A 13,541-nucleotide genomic window follows, 5' to 3' on the forward strand; every position below is an offset into this window, starting at 1 on the left:
ATCCCGTAGTAGCAAAGATACAGGACCTGAGACTTGAGACTTTTCCCATCATGGCTATCCCTTCCATTTCCAACTCTGGACATTCCTCTTAACTCTTCCTCACTTTTCAGCATTCTCCACTCCCTTACAAAAATCGTTCTTTTGATCCCCTATTTAAATGAAAGCACAAATAGAAAGTTATTAAACAAATCTACAAAGTGAGACGTGAAGAAGTATTCAGTTAAAGATCATAGCACAGCTGCCTACCAAAGGGGAAATCCTTAAAATGTCACTTCAACACCTTGCCTTCTATGTACTTCAGTGAGAGTGACAGAGACAGCCTGTTCACTAAAGAGTGCATCGGAGAAACAAACTGGTAATGGCAGAGTAGACTGACGAAATTCTGTGCAACAAATCGAACCAGACATCTGTCACTGTCATTGCTACTACAGCACTGTGTTAGGCATTTTATATATTTTATCCGTTTTAAATTTAATACAACAGCCTTGTTTTATTGATAAGGAAACTGAAGACCAAGGTTGCAAAACTAGTAAATGGTGGAGCCATATTCTAACCCAGTACTGTCTTATCACAAAGCCCATGCTCTTCCCAATAGATCAGGAAAAAGCACTTGATTTCATAAAGGTATTTTTATACTGATACGTTGATGGTACCAACCTGTGACTCTTGAGGGTCATTCCTCTAATCCTGACACTCCATCCACTCCCCTAATCACAGAGCTCTATCCCACCCTCCAGAGCTCCATACCAGTAATGGGAACAAGTTCACAGAGGGAGCATTAAACTTGACAAGGTCCCAGAAGGTTATGATTTCATACTAAAAATTCCCAAGTATTGCAAATGGCGATTGATCATATTGCTCAACTCCCACATGCAGTCATTAGTAACCAAGTTCAAACATCCAGCTTACCTATATCTCATATACCCATCTCTTGTTCATTTAGCTCTAATGCAGGCCCCTTTCTACCTCTCCCTAGGACGACTACAGTAGCATCTTTATAGGGATCTCCCATCTCAACTTCATCCAATGCAACACTACCCAATTCATTTTCCAAAGGATTACGTGTCACTTCTTTAATCAAAAAATCACCAGAGATTCTTCTGGGAAGAGGCTTCTAAAAAAAAAAAATCACCAGTTTTTTCTATTGCCTGCCAAATAAAAGTACAAACTTTATTCCAGCATTCCAGCATGTGGTCTTTCGTGAACTAACTCCAGCTCCAATCTACCTTTCTAATCTTTTCTGTCGCTACTTTCCTATGCACACTTTACATTCCAACTAGCCTGTAAAGTGCCCCAAATGTTCCCTTATGTATACCTCTGTTCATGTATGCCCTCTGCCTGAAACGCACACCCTCCCCGCCTAACAATTCTCCCTTGCCACATCCCTCCTTTTTTTTTTTTTTTTTTTTTTTTTTGAGACAGAGTCTCACTGTGTTGCCCGGGCTAGAGTGCTGTGGCGTCAGCCTAGCTCACAGCAACCTCAAACTCCTGGGCTTAAGCGATCCTCCTGCCTCAGCCTCCTGAGTAGCTGGGACTACAGGCATGCGCCACCATGCCCAGCTAATTTTTTCTATATATTTTTAGTTGTCCAATTAATTTCTTTCTAATTTTTAGTAGAGGCGGGGGTCTCCCTCTTGCTCAGGCTGGTTTCGAACTCCTGAGCTCAAACAATCCGCCCACCTCGGCCTCCCAGAGAGCTAGGATTATAGGCGTGAGCCACCGTGCCCAGCCCACATCCCTACTCTTGTTTTAAGATCCAGCTCAAATGCTACCTTATCCACGTACCAGGCACTACTGGGGATAGAAGAAAGGTATAAATCACATTACCTGCCCTCAATTAGCAAATAATCTGTACGGAGAGCTCAGCAATGCACAAGAAATCCCTAATTCTTTATCCTACTCCCCAAACTTACTCCGATGGCAGTTTTCCCATCCCACTCACTGACACTTCTGTTCTAGGTACTCAGGACAAAAACCCAGGAGTCCTGCTTGATCCCCCTATTTCTCTAACCTCACTCCTCTCTCACCCACACACATGCATTTAATTCATCAGACAGTCCTTCTAAGTATTATCCAATCCTGGTCGAGGTCATTATTATCTCCTGTTTGCACTGTCACAATACCCTCCTATTTGTCTCTTTACTTCCATTCTTGTCTTCCCACATGTGTTTCTCCAAAAATAAATAAGAAAGTAATTTCCTTCATAGAGTTTACAATATAATTCCAATCTGAGGAGCCTAACTATTAACAGGAACTTACGTTAATTCACGTTAGAGTACCCCATTCTGCAGAGTCCTGGGCTGAACCAATTTCCCAGTGTCCCCGAGAGATACTTACAATAGAAGGCCCCAAAATCCAGGGGGCAAAGTTTAGGGTTAGTCACAGTTAAGTGATTACTGTTGAAGAGACTGGGGAAGGAGAAGTAACAGAAAGTGGCAGAAAACATAGGCTTTAGAGTTAGACCAAATGTTAACTCTAAATCTGACACTTATTATTTCCATGACTTTAACAACAGTCAACCACAGGAAAAAAAAATTATGATGATGATAATAATAATAACCAATACTAATTATGGAATATTTGCAACTTAGCAAGCTAATAAATGTGGGTCTGACTGTAAAAACTCCTCTCATAAATTGATTTAATGAAATGATACAAAAGAGTTAAGGGAAGAAGAATTGACAGTTAGGAAAATAAGTTTTACTTTCTCTTCAGCAATACAGCATCTGAAGTACAAGATGCTATTTTGTTTGTTGTCATAGTCATTACTCAGGACCAAAATACTGCACAACTCCAAACATCACCAATCATATTATAGTCTATAATTTTAAGTGACAGAGTCAACGCATCTTTAAGGTCAACCAACAGTGGCTATAGTCGTAAAGTAAAAGATTTTACAAAAAAAAAATAAAAAAACATAGTCCAGAAAGGACTACTGGTTGCAAGTTGGTCGTTCTTACCCACATCCACACCAATGAAGGATCACACTGTAGAAAAAAATTTACTAAACTACCGAGGTGTAACATGTAGTCGTTGTTCAATCTCCTTCCTAAACTGGGACTGCATTGATGCTACCTGCTGCTGGGTGAGGGCCTTGTCACAGGTCTGGTAAGTCAATCTGTAGCAGAGACTAATCTGTTCAGTCTTTGGATGCTGAAAACGACTAAGGAATTGTATAGATACGACAGTGTCCTGGGACACTGCTCGGGCCACAGTGTGAAACTCAAGTTCATCAAATCCTTTCTTCTCATCTAACCAAAAACTAATATCATGCACATAACATGGAGGATACAGGGAATAGCTGTTAAAGGGCTCCATTTTCTCAAGGACAAAATTTTTCAGGAAACGGTTATCAAAGGTCCACAATATTCTCCAGTCAGAGATACTCCACACAAGCATGGCTAGTAAGTCCAAGTTCATAGACACAAACACAAAACACTGGTCTTCATGTGTAATGCTTGCAGCAGATGTGGTGACAGACCCAATAATTAGGTCCTGGGCACAATCTGAACCAAAATTATGAACCTCCACACAAATCATATAATCTTTTCCATTTGGTTGAAGAACAAATCCCACTGAACTACTCAGCTTAGAGCCCTCCAGCATTGTCTGGGTCAGAAGGCTATCCAGAATGCCCTTCAGGTGATCCAGCAGTGACTGAAGACAGCCATCCTTCAGATTTTGATTAAACCCAAGGATAAGTAAAATCTCATGAAATACTGGCATTGTAAAAGGCAAAACGCGGCACTTTTGAAAGACAGGTCCACTGAGGATGTGCAGAGAACCTGGGAGGAAGTCTGGTGCTTGGATGACAGCCTGAATGTGAACTAGGAGAGAAGGTCTAAGGCAGACCTTGGTCTGGCCACAGATTCCTTCACGCGCTTCTTCTTTACCATCTCTTCCAGGACCCTTGAGAAGGCTAAGTTGTGAAAATGACACTAAAAAGTCCTCGATATCTTGTGTTGTCCCACCAGTCAGGGACTCAGAATTGGAGTTATCTTCACGGAGATTAATCCAAAAGGCAGTTGACAGAATGTCACAGTTCCAGGAAGGGAGAACACTGATGCCTCCCTGGAGCAGCAAGGGGAAGGAACACTTCAGCCTTTTTAGAGGGAAAGTTTTGCCCAATTCAGCAATGAGTTTCTCATTTATCGTTTTGATAGGATGACATGAAGGTGCTTCCAGGAAACCCCTGCTTAAACACATAAAAAATAACTTTTCTAACTTGAAATAACAAACAATTATAATGTAGCTAGAATTAAAGACACAAATAACTATACAGAAAACAATTATCCTCAAATTGATCTTGAAAGGAAACAAGGAAATCATCTACTATAAGGAGAGATATCATGTATTTCAAAACTCTGACAGGCACCATCCCTAGAATATATTAGGAAATATGATAATTTTCAGTTATAAAGAGGGTTAAGGAGGCCATACTGACAATTAATCAAAGCACCAACATCACTAACAATTTATGTACAATCCACTCAATACATGGTTGCCATCAAGACAATCAGGATACAACTAGAGATGGAAGAGATTTCCAGCAAAATAACAGGTTACCTGTTCAACTTTCCTGAAAGTGCTTCTGGTTCTGGAAAGGAAAACCACTGGTCACCTAGTTTGATCCTGAAGATTCTGGGTTGAGAACATTCAAAGGGTAAGCTCCGGGTGAAGACATGATTCAAAGCACCTTCTACATGAAAGGACTTATCTTGACTCCTGGCAAAGTAGACACCGGTATGAAGTCTGTCATTATTAAAGAAAGTATTTCTAGGGACTGAATAGTCAGGGCCTGAGTCTATGAGAATTTTTTATCACGATGAGAGAGATTAAAAAGAAGAAGGCTTAAACCTATGTTATACTTACCTATATCCAGTGCATTTGTACCCTGGCACAGCCTCACAGCTGAAGGAATGCACATCACTTAAAATGAACCCCCCCAGAGCTGCCATGGCAACAACTTGCCAACTGTTGTGCCATTCTCTCTGGGGCTTATCAGCAGGAGTCCCACCTTGTCCTCTACACAATGCCACATGGACTTCTCCTTCCTCTGCAAGAACATCTGCACAGCTAATAGGGGGAAAAAATCCAGCTATTTATCAGAAACAAGTAGAAATTACCACAGGAATTAGCAATATACACAAGGCTTAGCTGTTAAATAATTAAAATCCAACCATACTTATTTGCAAAGGTCTGTTAGACCTCAAAAATGCAGAAGAAAGTAGCCAGAAGTAAACATTTATAAATTAAATGTTCAACCCACTGATACTAGCAGCTGACCAGGGTGTCATCTGCTTTGCATTTGTGTTGTTCACCTATATGTCACAGAAAGACCAAAGTCTGCAAAGTTCCTATACATGATTCACTGCTTAGGCTGTTTCTCCCCATTTAGAAAATTCTGTTCACTGCCCTCCTGCCAATTCAAATTCTATACTTCAAATACTAGCTTAAAATACTGCCTCTGTGAAAAGTTTCTTGACAACTATGACCAACAGGTCACCTCATATAGAATCTTGTATTTTGGTATAATAATGTAAAGCACTGTTTTAAGTTCACAATAATTTTATGAGGCAGTTAATATTCCAAGTTTACAGATCAGGAAACAGAAGCACGTAAAAATTAAGTAAGCATGCCTAAAATCACACATCTGTTATTATAGTTAGGTGGTGGGCCAGGATTTGGATCCAGGCAGTGTGGTCCACACTCTTAGCCATTAAACTATACTGGCTGTCGTTATTTTGCACTACCAAAAATAAATGATTCTCCCTTTACACACCCAAGAGCACATTATTTGCACTTTTATTTAGCATTTAGGGTTATATGTCTGCCTTTCCAACTAGATTGTGGGTTCCTTTGGAGCTTCGTGTTCTCTTATCACAGTAATTTACACACGTCTATGTTATTTCCCCAACTAAAACGTTTGAGTGCAGTAACTATGTTATGGACATCTCAAACATTTTACTTGTGAGGGCTCTCCTTTCCTCACCTCTGGAAAAACTTTGCAAGCAGTTCCCTGTTCTTAGCTACTCCAGCTTTGCGTCCACAGTGTGGAAAGTTGAAATAAATTCGATCAAATCCCCTGTCGTGCAGTTCAAAGGCATCTGCCAGTCGGGTGCAGTCCACACCGAAACGTACCTCCGCACCTGGCAAAGAGTTTGAAGGCGCGAAATATAATAGACAGAAGGATGTCTTAGGACATGGAACCACAGAAATACTCTTCCTAACCTGAACCGCGCAAACCAGCCCAGCTACAGGCAGCAGGCTTCCTGTGAATATCCAAGGGATGATCAAGAGCAGTCCCTGCTAGGGTTACATCCTCACACCCCCACCCTTTTCACTTCGGGAGGTGCCGGCGGCTGGGCGGGGCTTCGCAAAGGGGCCGGCCTAGCTACCTCGCTCGCGCAGGCGCTGCAGATTCTCCCGAGCCACTGGATCCCGGGCCAAGTCGACCAGGCTCGGGAGGCAGGTGGCGGTTAGGCTAGTGCTCGGACCCAGGGTACTGCTCAGAGCCGCGGCGAAGGAGAAATTCCCCTCGCCAACCAACAGGAGGCGCCGAGGGCCCATGGCCTTCCCTGGCTCCCCTCTCGAGTTCTCTGTGGCGCTCATTTCTTACGTCACTTCCGTCGCGGGTCTCTGCCCGCCCCCTCTTCACCCGTCACTGGTTGATGACGCGCCACAGCACTCGGTTGTCTTGACGAACTCGTGCAGGGACAACAAGGAAGGACTAAAACCATGGGTGCAAAAGCGAGACACCCACTTCGCAGTCCCTTCACCCTGTCATCCCCTCGGGAAGGTCAAAGTGCCTTTTAGCCCGAGTATGGCCCTAAATGACTTCGTCACACCTTCATGAGGTCACAAGCAGTCACTAGCTCAGAGAGGTGAGGCGAATTCTGAGCGAAAGAAACCAGGCGGGGCTGAGGCCAAGGAGAGGTTGGACTGTGTCCTGCATGTTCCTAACACGGAGGATTTTGTACCTAACTTCATGTCGTCCGAAATGGCTGCATCCCGTTGTCTCTGCTGCTCAAAATTTTTCCAGGTGCTTCCATCTCCTACCTTCTATTCATTCAAGAAGTGTTATTGAGTGCCTGTTATGTGCCAGGCCACTGTGAGGGTGGTTAGATATATGGATGAACAATATGTGGCCTATGATTTAACTGAGCCTACGGCCTCATGGAAAACGCAAACAGTAAAAGAGGCAACTCTGATATAGTGGGTTGTGTGCTATGAGTGGAAGGATTCAGGGTGGTATGGAAAGGGACCCTTACCAAGTTTGGGGGTGAAGTGGGAAGAGTCTCTGGATGAAGTGAACCTGAGTTGAAAGCTAAGGGGGGAAAAGTATACCTAATCTGGGCCAAGAGGAGTGAAGAGGCAAAAGGAACAATGTATGCAAAAGCATGATGGAAAAACAGAATTGTTGAGTTTGGCTGAAAAACAGATGGAGGGAGAGTGGGTGACAGGTGAGACTGAAGAGTTAAGCAGGGCCAGGTGGAGCTTTATAAGCCATTTTAACAGGCTGAACCTTATTCTGAAAATAGTGCAAAACCACTGAAGAGTTTTAAATAGGAAGATAACACAATCAGACTTTCACTCTCAAGAATTCTGCTTTCCTGCGGAGAAAGGATTGTGGAGGAACAAGGCTGATGGCAAGGAGATAAGATAGGAAGCTACTGCAGTAATGGAGACAAGACTAATGGTGATCTAAATTGAAACTTGGCAGTGGAGATGGAGGGTAGTGGACTGATAGAAAAATCAGCAAGATCTGGTGAGTGGATGAATGTCGAAAGAGAAGGTAGAGTCAAAGATAAGCTCTAGGCTTCCGGCTTGGACAACTGAATGGATGGTCATGTCTGTCATTTCAGCCCTAGAGACAGTGACACCTAGGTCACCAGTCTGAGTACTAGGCCTGTTGGACTCTGTGGGACCAGCTACTCTAGTCATCATTGCTGGTTAGTGACATCAGTACATGCACCTGTCTTCACAAAGGTGGATGATGTGAGGGCAGTTACATGAGATGCCGTCCTTTAATGCTACTTTAGTTTTATCTTTGCCTGTGGGAAAGCAGGTGGGCAGTGACTCCCAAATCATGGCCACTTGGGCATAGTAATCTGAGCGATCTATATTTGAAGAACTGGGAAGGCCAGGTTTGGTGATGTCTCCTCTTTTAAAGAACATGGAACCACTATATAAGGATTTCTGTCACTCTTCTATGAACTCTTCAAACAACCCAACCTACTCAGCATCAAGTTACTCTTCTTCAGGGAAGGTATCACCTTGCTCCTAAGCCAGGGGACCAGACTGATCTTTTGGCAAAAAAAAAAAAAAAAATGTTGATCATGTGGTATATACAAACCACTATGGAGTGGGAGAACAGGCAGAGAGATGGGGTACAATAATAAATAAAACACAGATCCAGTCCTCAAGGGGTATACAGTTCAGCAGAGGAGATAGGACATGGACTCAAAGAGCTCAAACGTGTGGTAGAAAATTACAAATACAATCAAAGATATGAAGATAAGTTCTGTGTGAGATAAAAGGAGAGAGAAGTTAACTTCAGGGAAGGCATTTGAACTGGGCCTAGAAGGAAGGAGATTATCAGTTATTGATCATTTATTATGTTATCTAGGCATTCAACTCTTACTTCTACCTATTCTCTTTGACTATGGCAATACCTTTAGTCCTTAAACTGTTAAATTACCTAAACATATAACTAGTTCTTCATGTAATATTGGGGATACTAAAGGTTTTCCTGTTTTTTTGAGAGAGCGCATTTAATCTATATAGTCATTCACTGCTGCTGATTGAGAGGATAGATCAGAGGGTTCACGGACCTAGAGAGGAAGAAACAACCACAACAATTAAATTTGGAGGAAAGCCTAGATCATTAGTAAGGTGTGCTTGTGTTATATCTAGCCATATAAAGCAGAAGGTAGAAAGGGATGCCTTTTCTTTTCTCTGGTTCGTGCAATAAGCTTTTTTTCTATTCTTGTCTTTTTCCAGAGACAGAACCTTGCCTGTTTCCTCACAAACCCACACTATGGCAGCCTGATTAATGCAGATGGCCATGGTGAAGTGTGGACCGATTGGAATGATATGTCCAAGTTTTTTCAGTATGGATGGAGATGCACCACTAATGAGAATTCCTATTCAAACCGTACTCTGATGGGCAACTGGAACCAAGAAAGATATGACCTAAGGAATATTGTGCAGCCCAAACCCTTGCCTTCCCAGGTAATCGGAATTTCTCTTCTTTTGTTGACTTCTGTTAGAAAAAGAAATGTCTGCGGCCATTTGAGAGAAAGGAATCTAATAACTTCCAGTGCAGTGCTCTCTTAGGCTTCTGTTCAGTGAAGTGGTTGGGGCAGAGGAGTGGTCCTCAGCTGGACCCACCTATCCCACTTTACTATCAAGTTGAATATTATATTTTCTGTAAAGTATCAAAAGGATGGTGGGTACTCTTCTCTTGCTTCTGTTTGAACTTTATCTATTAATCCACAAAAATAAATAATGTCTTCTGACTCAGGCTAGCTTCTCCCTTGGTCCTTGCCTGACTAGACTTGTCATTTATCTGAGTCTTGCCCTTAAATCTCTCTGAAACAAACAAACATACAAAAGATATGAAAGTTAGAAGGATATAGAGTAACAACATATAGACCTTTAGTCCATCTAAAATATGACAGAACCTGTTAGAATTCATATCATATTGTCCTTTATTTCCTAATATTAGATACAGACTTCTAAATTCTTAATCTATGAATTTTTCTTTCCAGTTTGGGCACTACTTTGAAACAACGTATGATGCAAGCTACAACAACAAAATGCCACTTTCAACCCATAGTATGTAGACTATTCTTTTTAATTCTTACATTTTCAGAACCTAACTCAGTGCCTGGCACATAGAAGAAATACAAGTAAAAGTAAACGGAATGGGTGAATAAGCGAATGAATGAGTGAAAAGTTTTTCTCTTTTCTCAATTTGACAGGACTCACTGTCAATTCCCTCAGAAATGAGATTGAAATCAGTTGCTAAAACTCCTTGCTGTTGACTGTTTCCATTTGTGTTTTCTTCTCTTTTTTCTTCCCTCAGGATTTAAGCGAGAGCCTCACTGGTTCCCAGGACATCAACCTGAACTGGATCCTCCTCGATACAAATGCACAGAAAAGTCAACTTATATGAATAGCTATTCAAAACCTCAAATTGGGCATCACCCTGCGTGTATATGGGATCCTAATATTGACTAATTTCAGGGTCCAGGATTCTTAAGAAGCTTAATTTTTCCACAGTAGACTGTATTAGGGAGCACATTCTAAGCATAAGTAAAAATTTAGCTCACTGTAATACTATTTCACTCTCTGAATAAATGAAGCAAAAAACACAGAAAATATTCTCTATCCCTTCTTTGTTGTAACCAAGATTTAAATGTCAAATTTAAGTTGATTATATCATTCTTAGTTCTACATTAGGGGTGTTCTAATTTAAAAAGAATTATTTCTCTCAAATCTACAACCAGTCTGCTCTTCCCTGCCTTCTGTCAGTGGCCAGACTGCAAAATCCAGCATAACTTAGGCTATATTTGACTAGATGTTTCCTGGATATAAGCCAGGTAGTCACAGCCCTATATTGTAACTTGACTATGACTTTAACAAGCATCCCCTCTTGAGGACTATGAAAAGAATTGTAACTTGTTTATTATTATAGAGAATTTAAAACATAAGCAAAAGTAGACAGGATAGTCTAATGAACTCTCATGTATTATTATCCAGCATCAACAATTTATGACTAATCTTATCTATTTCTATCTACTTTCTCAATTGTATTGAACCAATTTTGCAGCAGATCTCAGAAATATAATTTCATCTATAAAGATTTCAGTATATATCTCAAAAAGGTAAGGACTATCAATTGTTATGCCCCCAAAAGATCAGTAAGGAAACCTGTTGATCAAACAAAGCTTATTAAACCTACTGTAGCAATGAAGAACATCAACTTGACACAAAGTCTTGATGATGATTCAAAAAGGGGATGTTAGAGTAGGGTATTTATAGGAATTTGGAGTAATGGTTCAACTGGTTTAAGATGGTTCTTTCCAAGAAGGGAACTGGTAGGGACTAAGAAAAGGTTGTGAATAGTTTAGGGTTGGTGAACATAGGAAGGCAACAGTCTGAATTTTAATGTGGTTAAACTTATCAGTATTTCCTATTTTTTGGTCTCCTGTTTAAGAAGAAAATATATAGTCAATATCTATCTATAGCCCATATATTATATTGTCTTCTTAAACAAGGAGGCCAAAAATATCTTCCATATATTACCTCCCAAACCTTCATTATTTTGTGTTCCAGATACAGATCTGGAATTTATGTTGTATATGATGTTAGGTAGTGACTTAGTTTCTTTTTTTTTCCTAAATGGCTATCCAGTTGTCCCACCATTAGTTATTCAAAAGACCATAATTTCTCTGTTGCTCTTCAATGCTATTTTTATTGTAAATTAACTGTGTACATGTAGGTCTGTTTCTAGACTCTATTATATTCTATTAGCCTAATTGTCATTCCTTGTATTACCTTAGTTACAAAACCTTAATTACCCTCCTATCTTAATTATAATGATTTTGTGTATTATAGGTCTGGTTTTTGTTTCGTTTTGTTTTTGTTTTTATAGACAGGGACTTGCTATGTTGCCTAGGCTGGATTTCAACTCCTGGGCTCAAGTGATCCTCCAGTTTCAGCCTCCCCAGTGGCTGGGACTAGAGGCATATGCCACCATGCCCAGCTATTTTTATTAGTCTTAATACCTAATAAATAAAATACTTTCACCTTGTTTTCTTTAAGATTTTTTAAGCTATTTTTGACCTTTTACATTTCCATACAAAATTTAGGATCAGCTCATTCACAAAAAGAAACAGTTAGGATAGTGATTGAAACTTCATTGCATTGTTAGGTCAACTTTAGAATTTGAGTTATTTTCTCATTAATTCTAATAAGCTATATGTGCATTCTTGCAACACGAATATTGTTTTATAGGCACATATTTTAAATTTATGTATTATATGTCTTATTCTGTTTCTTATGTATCTAGCACTTTTTTTTTTTTTTTTGAGAAGACAGGGTCTTGCTCTGTCACTCGGGCTGGAGTGCAGTGGTATGATTATAGCTCACTGCAACCTCAAATACCTAGGCTCAAGCAATCCTTCCTGCCTCAGCCTCCTGAGTAGCTAGGACTACAGGTGCACACAACCATGCCAAGCTAATTTTTAAAGTTTTTTGTAGATACACAGTCTCACTATGTTACCCAAGCTGGTCTCAAACTCCTGGCCTCAAGTAATCCTCCTGCCTCAGCCTCCCAAAGTGCTGGGATTACAGGAGTAAGCCACCATGCCTGGCCCGTTTTAACTATTTTTAGGTGTATAATTTAGTGGTGTTAAGTATATTCACAATATTGTGCAACCATCGCCACAGTTCTGTTCCCAGAACTTTCTCATCATCCTAAACTGAAACTCTGTACATATTAAACAATAACTCATTCCCCCATCCCTGTCCCTTAGTAACCTCTATTCTACTTTCTGTCTTTTATCTATTCTAGGTACCTTTTTTAAGTGGAATCATATAACATTTGTCTTTTGATATCTGGCTTGTTTGACTTAGCATAATGTTTTCAAGGTTCATTTGTGTTATGCCATGTATCCTTTTTAAGATTGAATAATGTTCCATTGCATGTATATGCTACATTTTGCTTTCGCATTCATCTGTTGATGGACACTTAGATTGCTTTCACTTTTTGGCTGTTGTCAGTAATACTGTTATGAACATTAGTATACAAGTATCTGTTTTAGTCCCTACTTTCAATTATTTGGGGTATATATACTCAGAAGTGTAATTGCTGGATCATATGATAATTCTATATTAAACAGTTTGGAAATGCCAAACTTTTTCATTATGGCTGTATCATTTTACATTCCTATCAGCCATACACTAGGGTTCTAATTTCTCCACATCCTTGCCAGTACTTCTTATTTTCTGTTTTTCTCTTTTTGTTTTTATCTTAAATAGCCATCGTAGTAGGTATAAAGTGGTATCTCATTGTGGTTTTGATTTGCATTTTCCTGATGGCTGATGATCTTGAGCATCTTTTCGTGTACTTATTGGCTAATTGTATATTTTCTTTGGAGAAATGTTTATTCAGAGCCTTTGACCATTTGTGAACCAACAAATAAATAGTTTATTTGTTGTTGAGTTACAGTTGAGTTTTTTATGTACCTTTATATATTCTGGATATTAATCCCTAATCAGATATAAGACTTGCAAGTATTTTCTCTCTTTCTGTGGATTGTCATTTCACTTTCTAGGTAGTGTCCTTTGATTTACAAAAGTTTTTAATTCTGATGAAGTCCAATTTATCTGTTTTCCGTTTTTTGCTTACGCTTTTGGTGTCATATCCAAGAAATCATTGCTAAATCCAATATCATAAAACTTTTCTCCTTTTTTCTTCTAAAAGTTTTATAGTTTTAGCTCTTATCATTTAGGCTTTGATACTTTTGGAG

The 13,541-nt window shown here is 39.9% G+C and overlaps 2 protein-coding genes across 2 annotated transcripts; one reads left to right on the forward strand and one right to left on the reverse strand.

Moving 5' to 3' along the window:
- Positions 1–2,853: 2,853 nt before the first annotated feature.
- On the reverse strand, positions 2,854–6,570 carry FDXACB1 (ferredoxin-fold anticodon binding domain containing 1). The gene is made up of 5 exons (XM_012659214.1): positions 6,399–6,570; positions 5,993–6,149; positions 4,873–5,076; positions 4,567–4,725; positions 2,854–4,192 (listed from the first exon to the last, which is right to left on the reverse strand). Exons 1-5 carry the CDS (start codon positions 6,568–6,570, stop codon positions 3,010–3,012), a joined length of 1,875 nt encoding a protein of 624 aa, XP_012514668.1. The 3' UTR covers positions 2,854–3,009.
- A 150-nt stretch (positions 6,571–6,720) lies between these two features.
- Positions 6,721–10,382, forward strand: LOC105822262 (chromosome unknown open reading frame, human C11orf1). The gene is made up of 4 exons (XM_012659213.1): positions 6,721–7,042; positions 9,004–9,234; positions 9,774–9,840; positions 10,091–10,382. Exons 1-4 carry the CDS (start codon positions 6,989–6,991, stop codon positions 10,243–10,245), a joined length of 507 nt encoding a protein of 168 aa, XP_012514667.1. The 5' UTR covers positions 6,721–6,988; the 3' UTR covers positions 10,246–10,382.
- Positions 10,383–13,541: the final 3,159 nt, after the last annotated feature.

The sequence above is a fragment of the Propithecus coquereli genome, unplaced genomic scaffold (assembly GCF_000956105.1).
Source record: "Propithecus coquereli isolate 6110/MARCELLA unplaced genomic scaffold, Pcoq_1.0 Scaffold6, whole genome shotgun sequence".
In the NCBI taxonomy this organism is placed as follows: Eukaryota; Metazoa; Chordata; class Mammalia; order Primates; family Indriidae; genus Propithecus; species Propithecus coquereli.

What these genes read in the sequence shown, in the direction of transcription:
- FDXACB1 (XM_012659214.1), bottom strand. Translation starts at nt 6,570, where the DNA reads ATGGGCCCTCGGCGCCTCCTGTTGGTTGGCGAGGGGAATTTCTCCTTC. An exon ending in TACAAATGCACTGGATATAG is followed by an intron (nt 4,726 to 4,872) that starts GTAAGTATAACA and finishes CTACTTTGCCAG; the next exon opens with GAGTCAAGATAAGTCCTTTC. An exon ending in CTTTCAGGAAAGTTGAACAG is followed by an intron (nt 4,193 to 4,566) that starts GTAACCTGTTAT and finishes GTGTTTAAGCAG; the next exon opens with GGGTTTCCTGGAAGCACCTT.
- LOC105822262 (XM_012659213.1), top strand. Translation starts at nt 6,989, where the DNA reads ATGTCGTCCGAAATGGCTGCATCCCGTTGTCTCTGCTGCTCAAAATTT. An exon ending in CCAAACCCTTGCCTTCCCAG is followed by an intron (nt 9,235 to 9,773) that starts GTAATCGGAATT and finishes TTTTCTTTCCAG; the next exon opens with TTTGGGCACTACTTTGAAAC. An exon ending in AATGCCACTTTCAACCCATA is followed by an intron (nt 9,841 to 10,090) that starts GTATGTAGACTA and finishes TTCTTCCCTCAG; the next exon opens with GATTTAAGCGAGAGCCTCAC.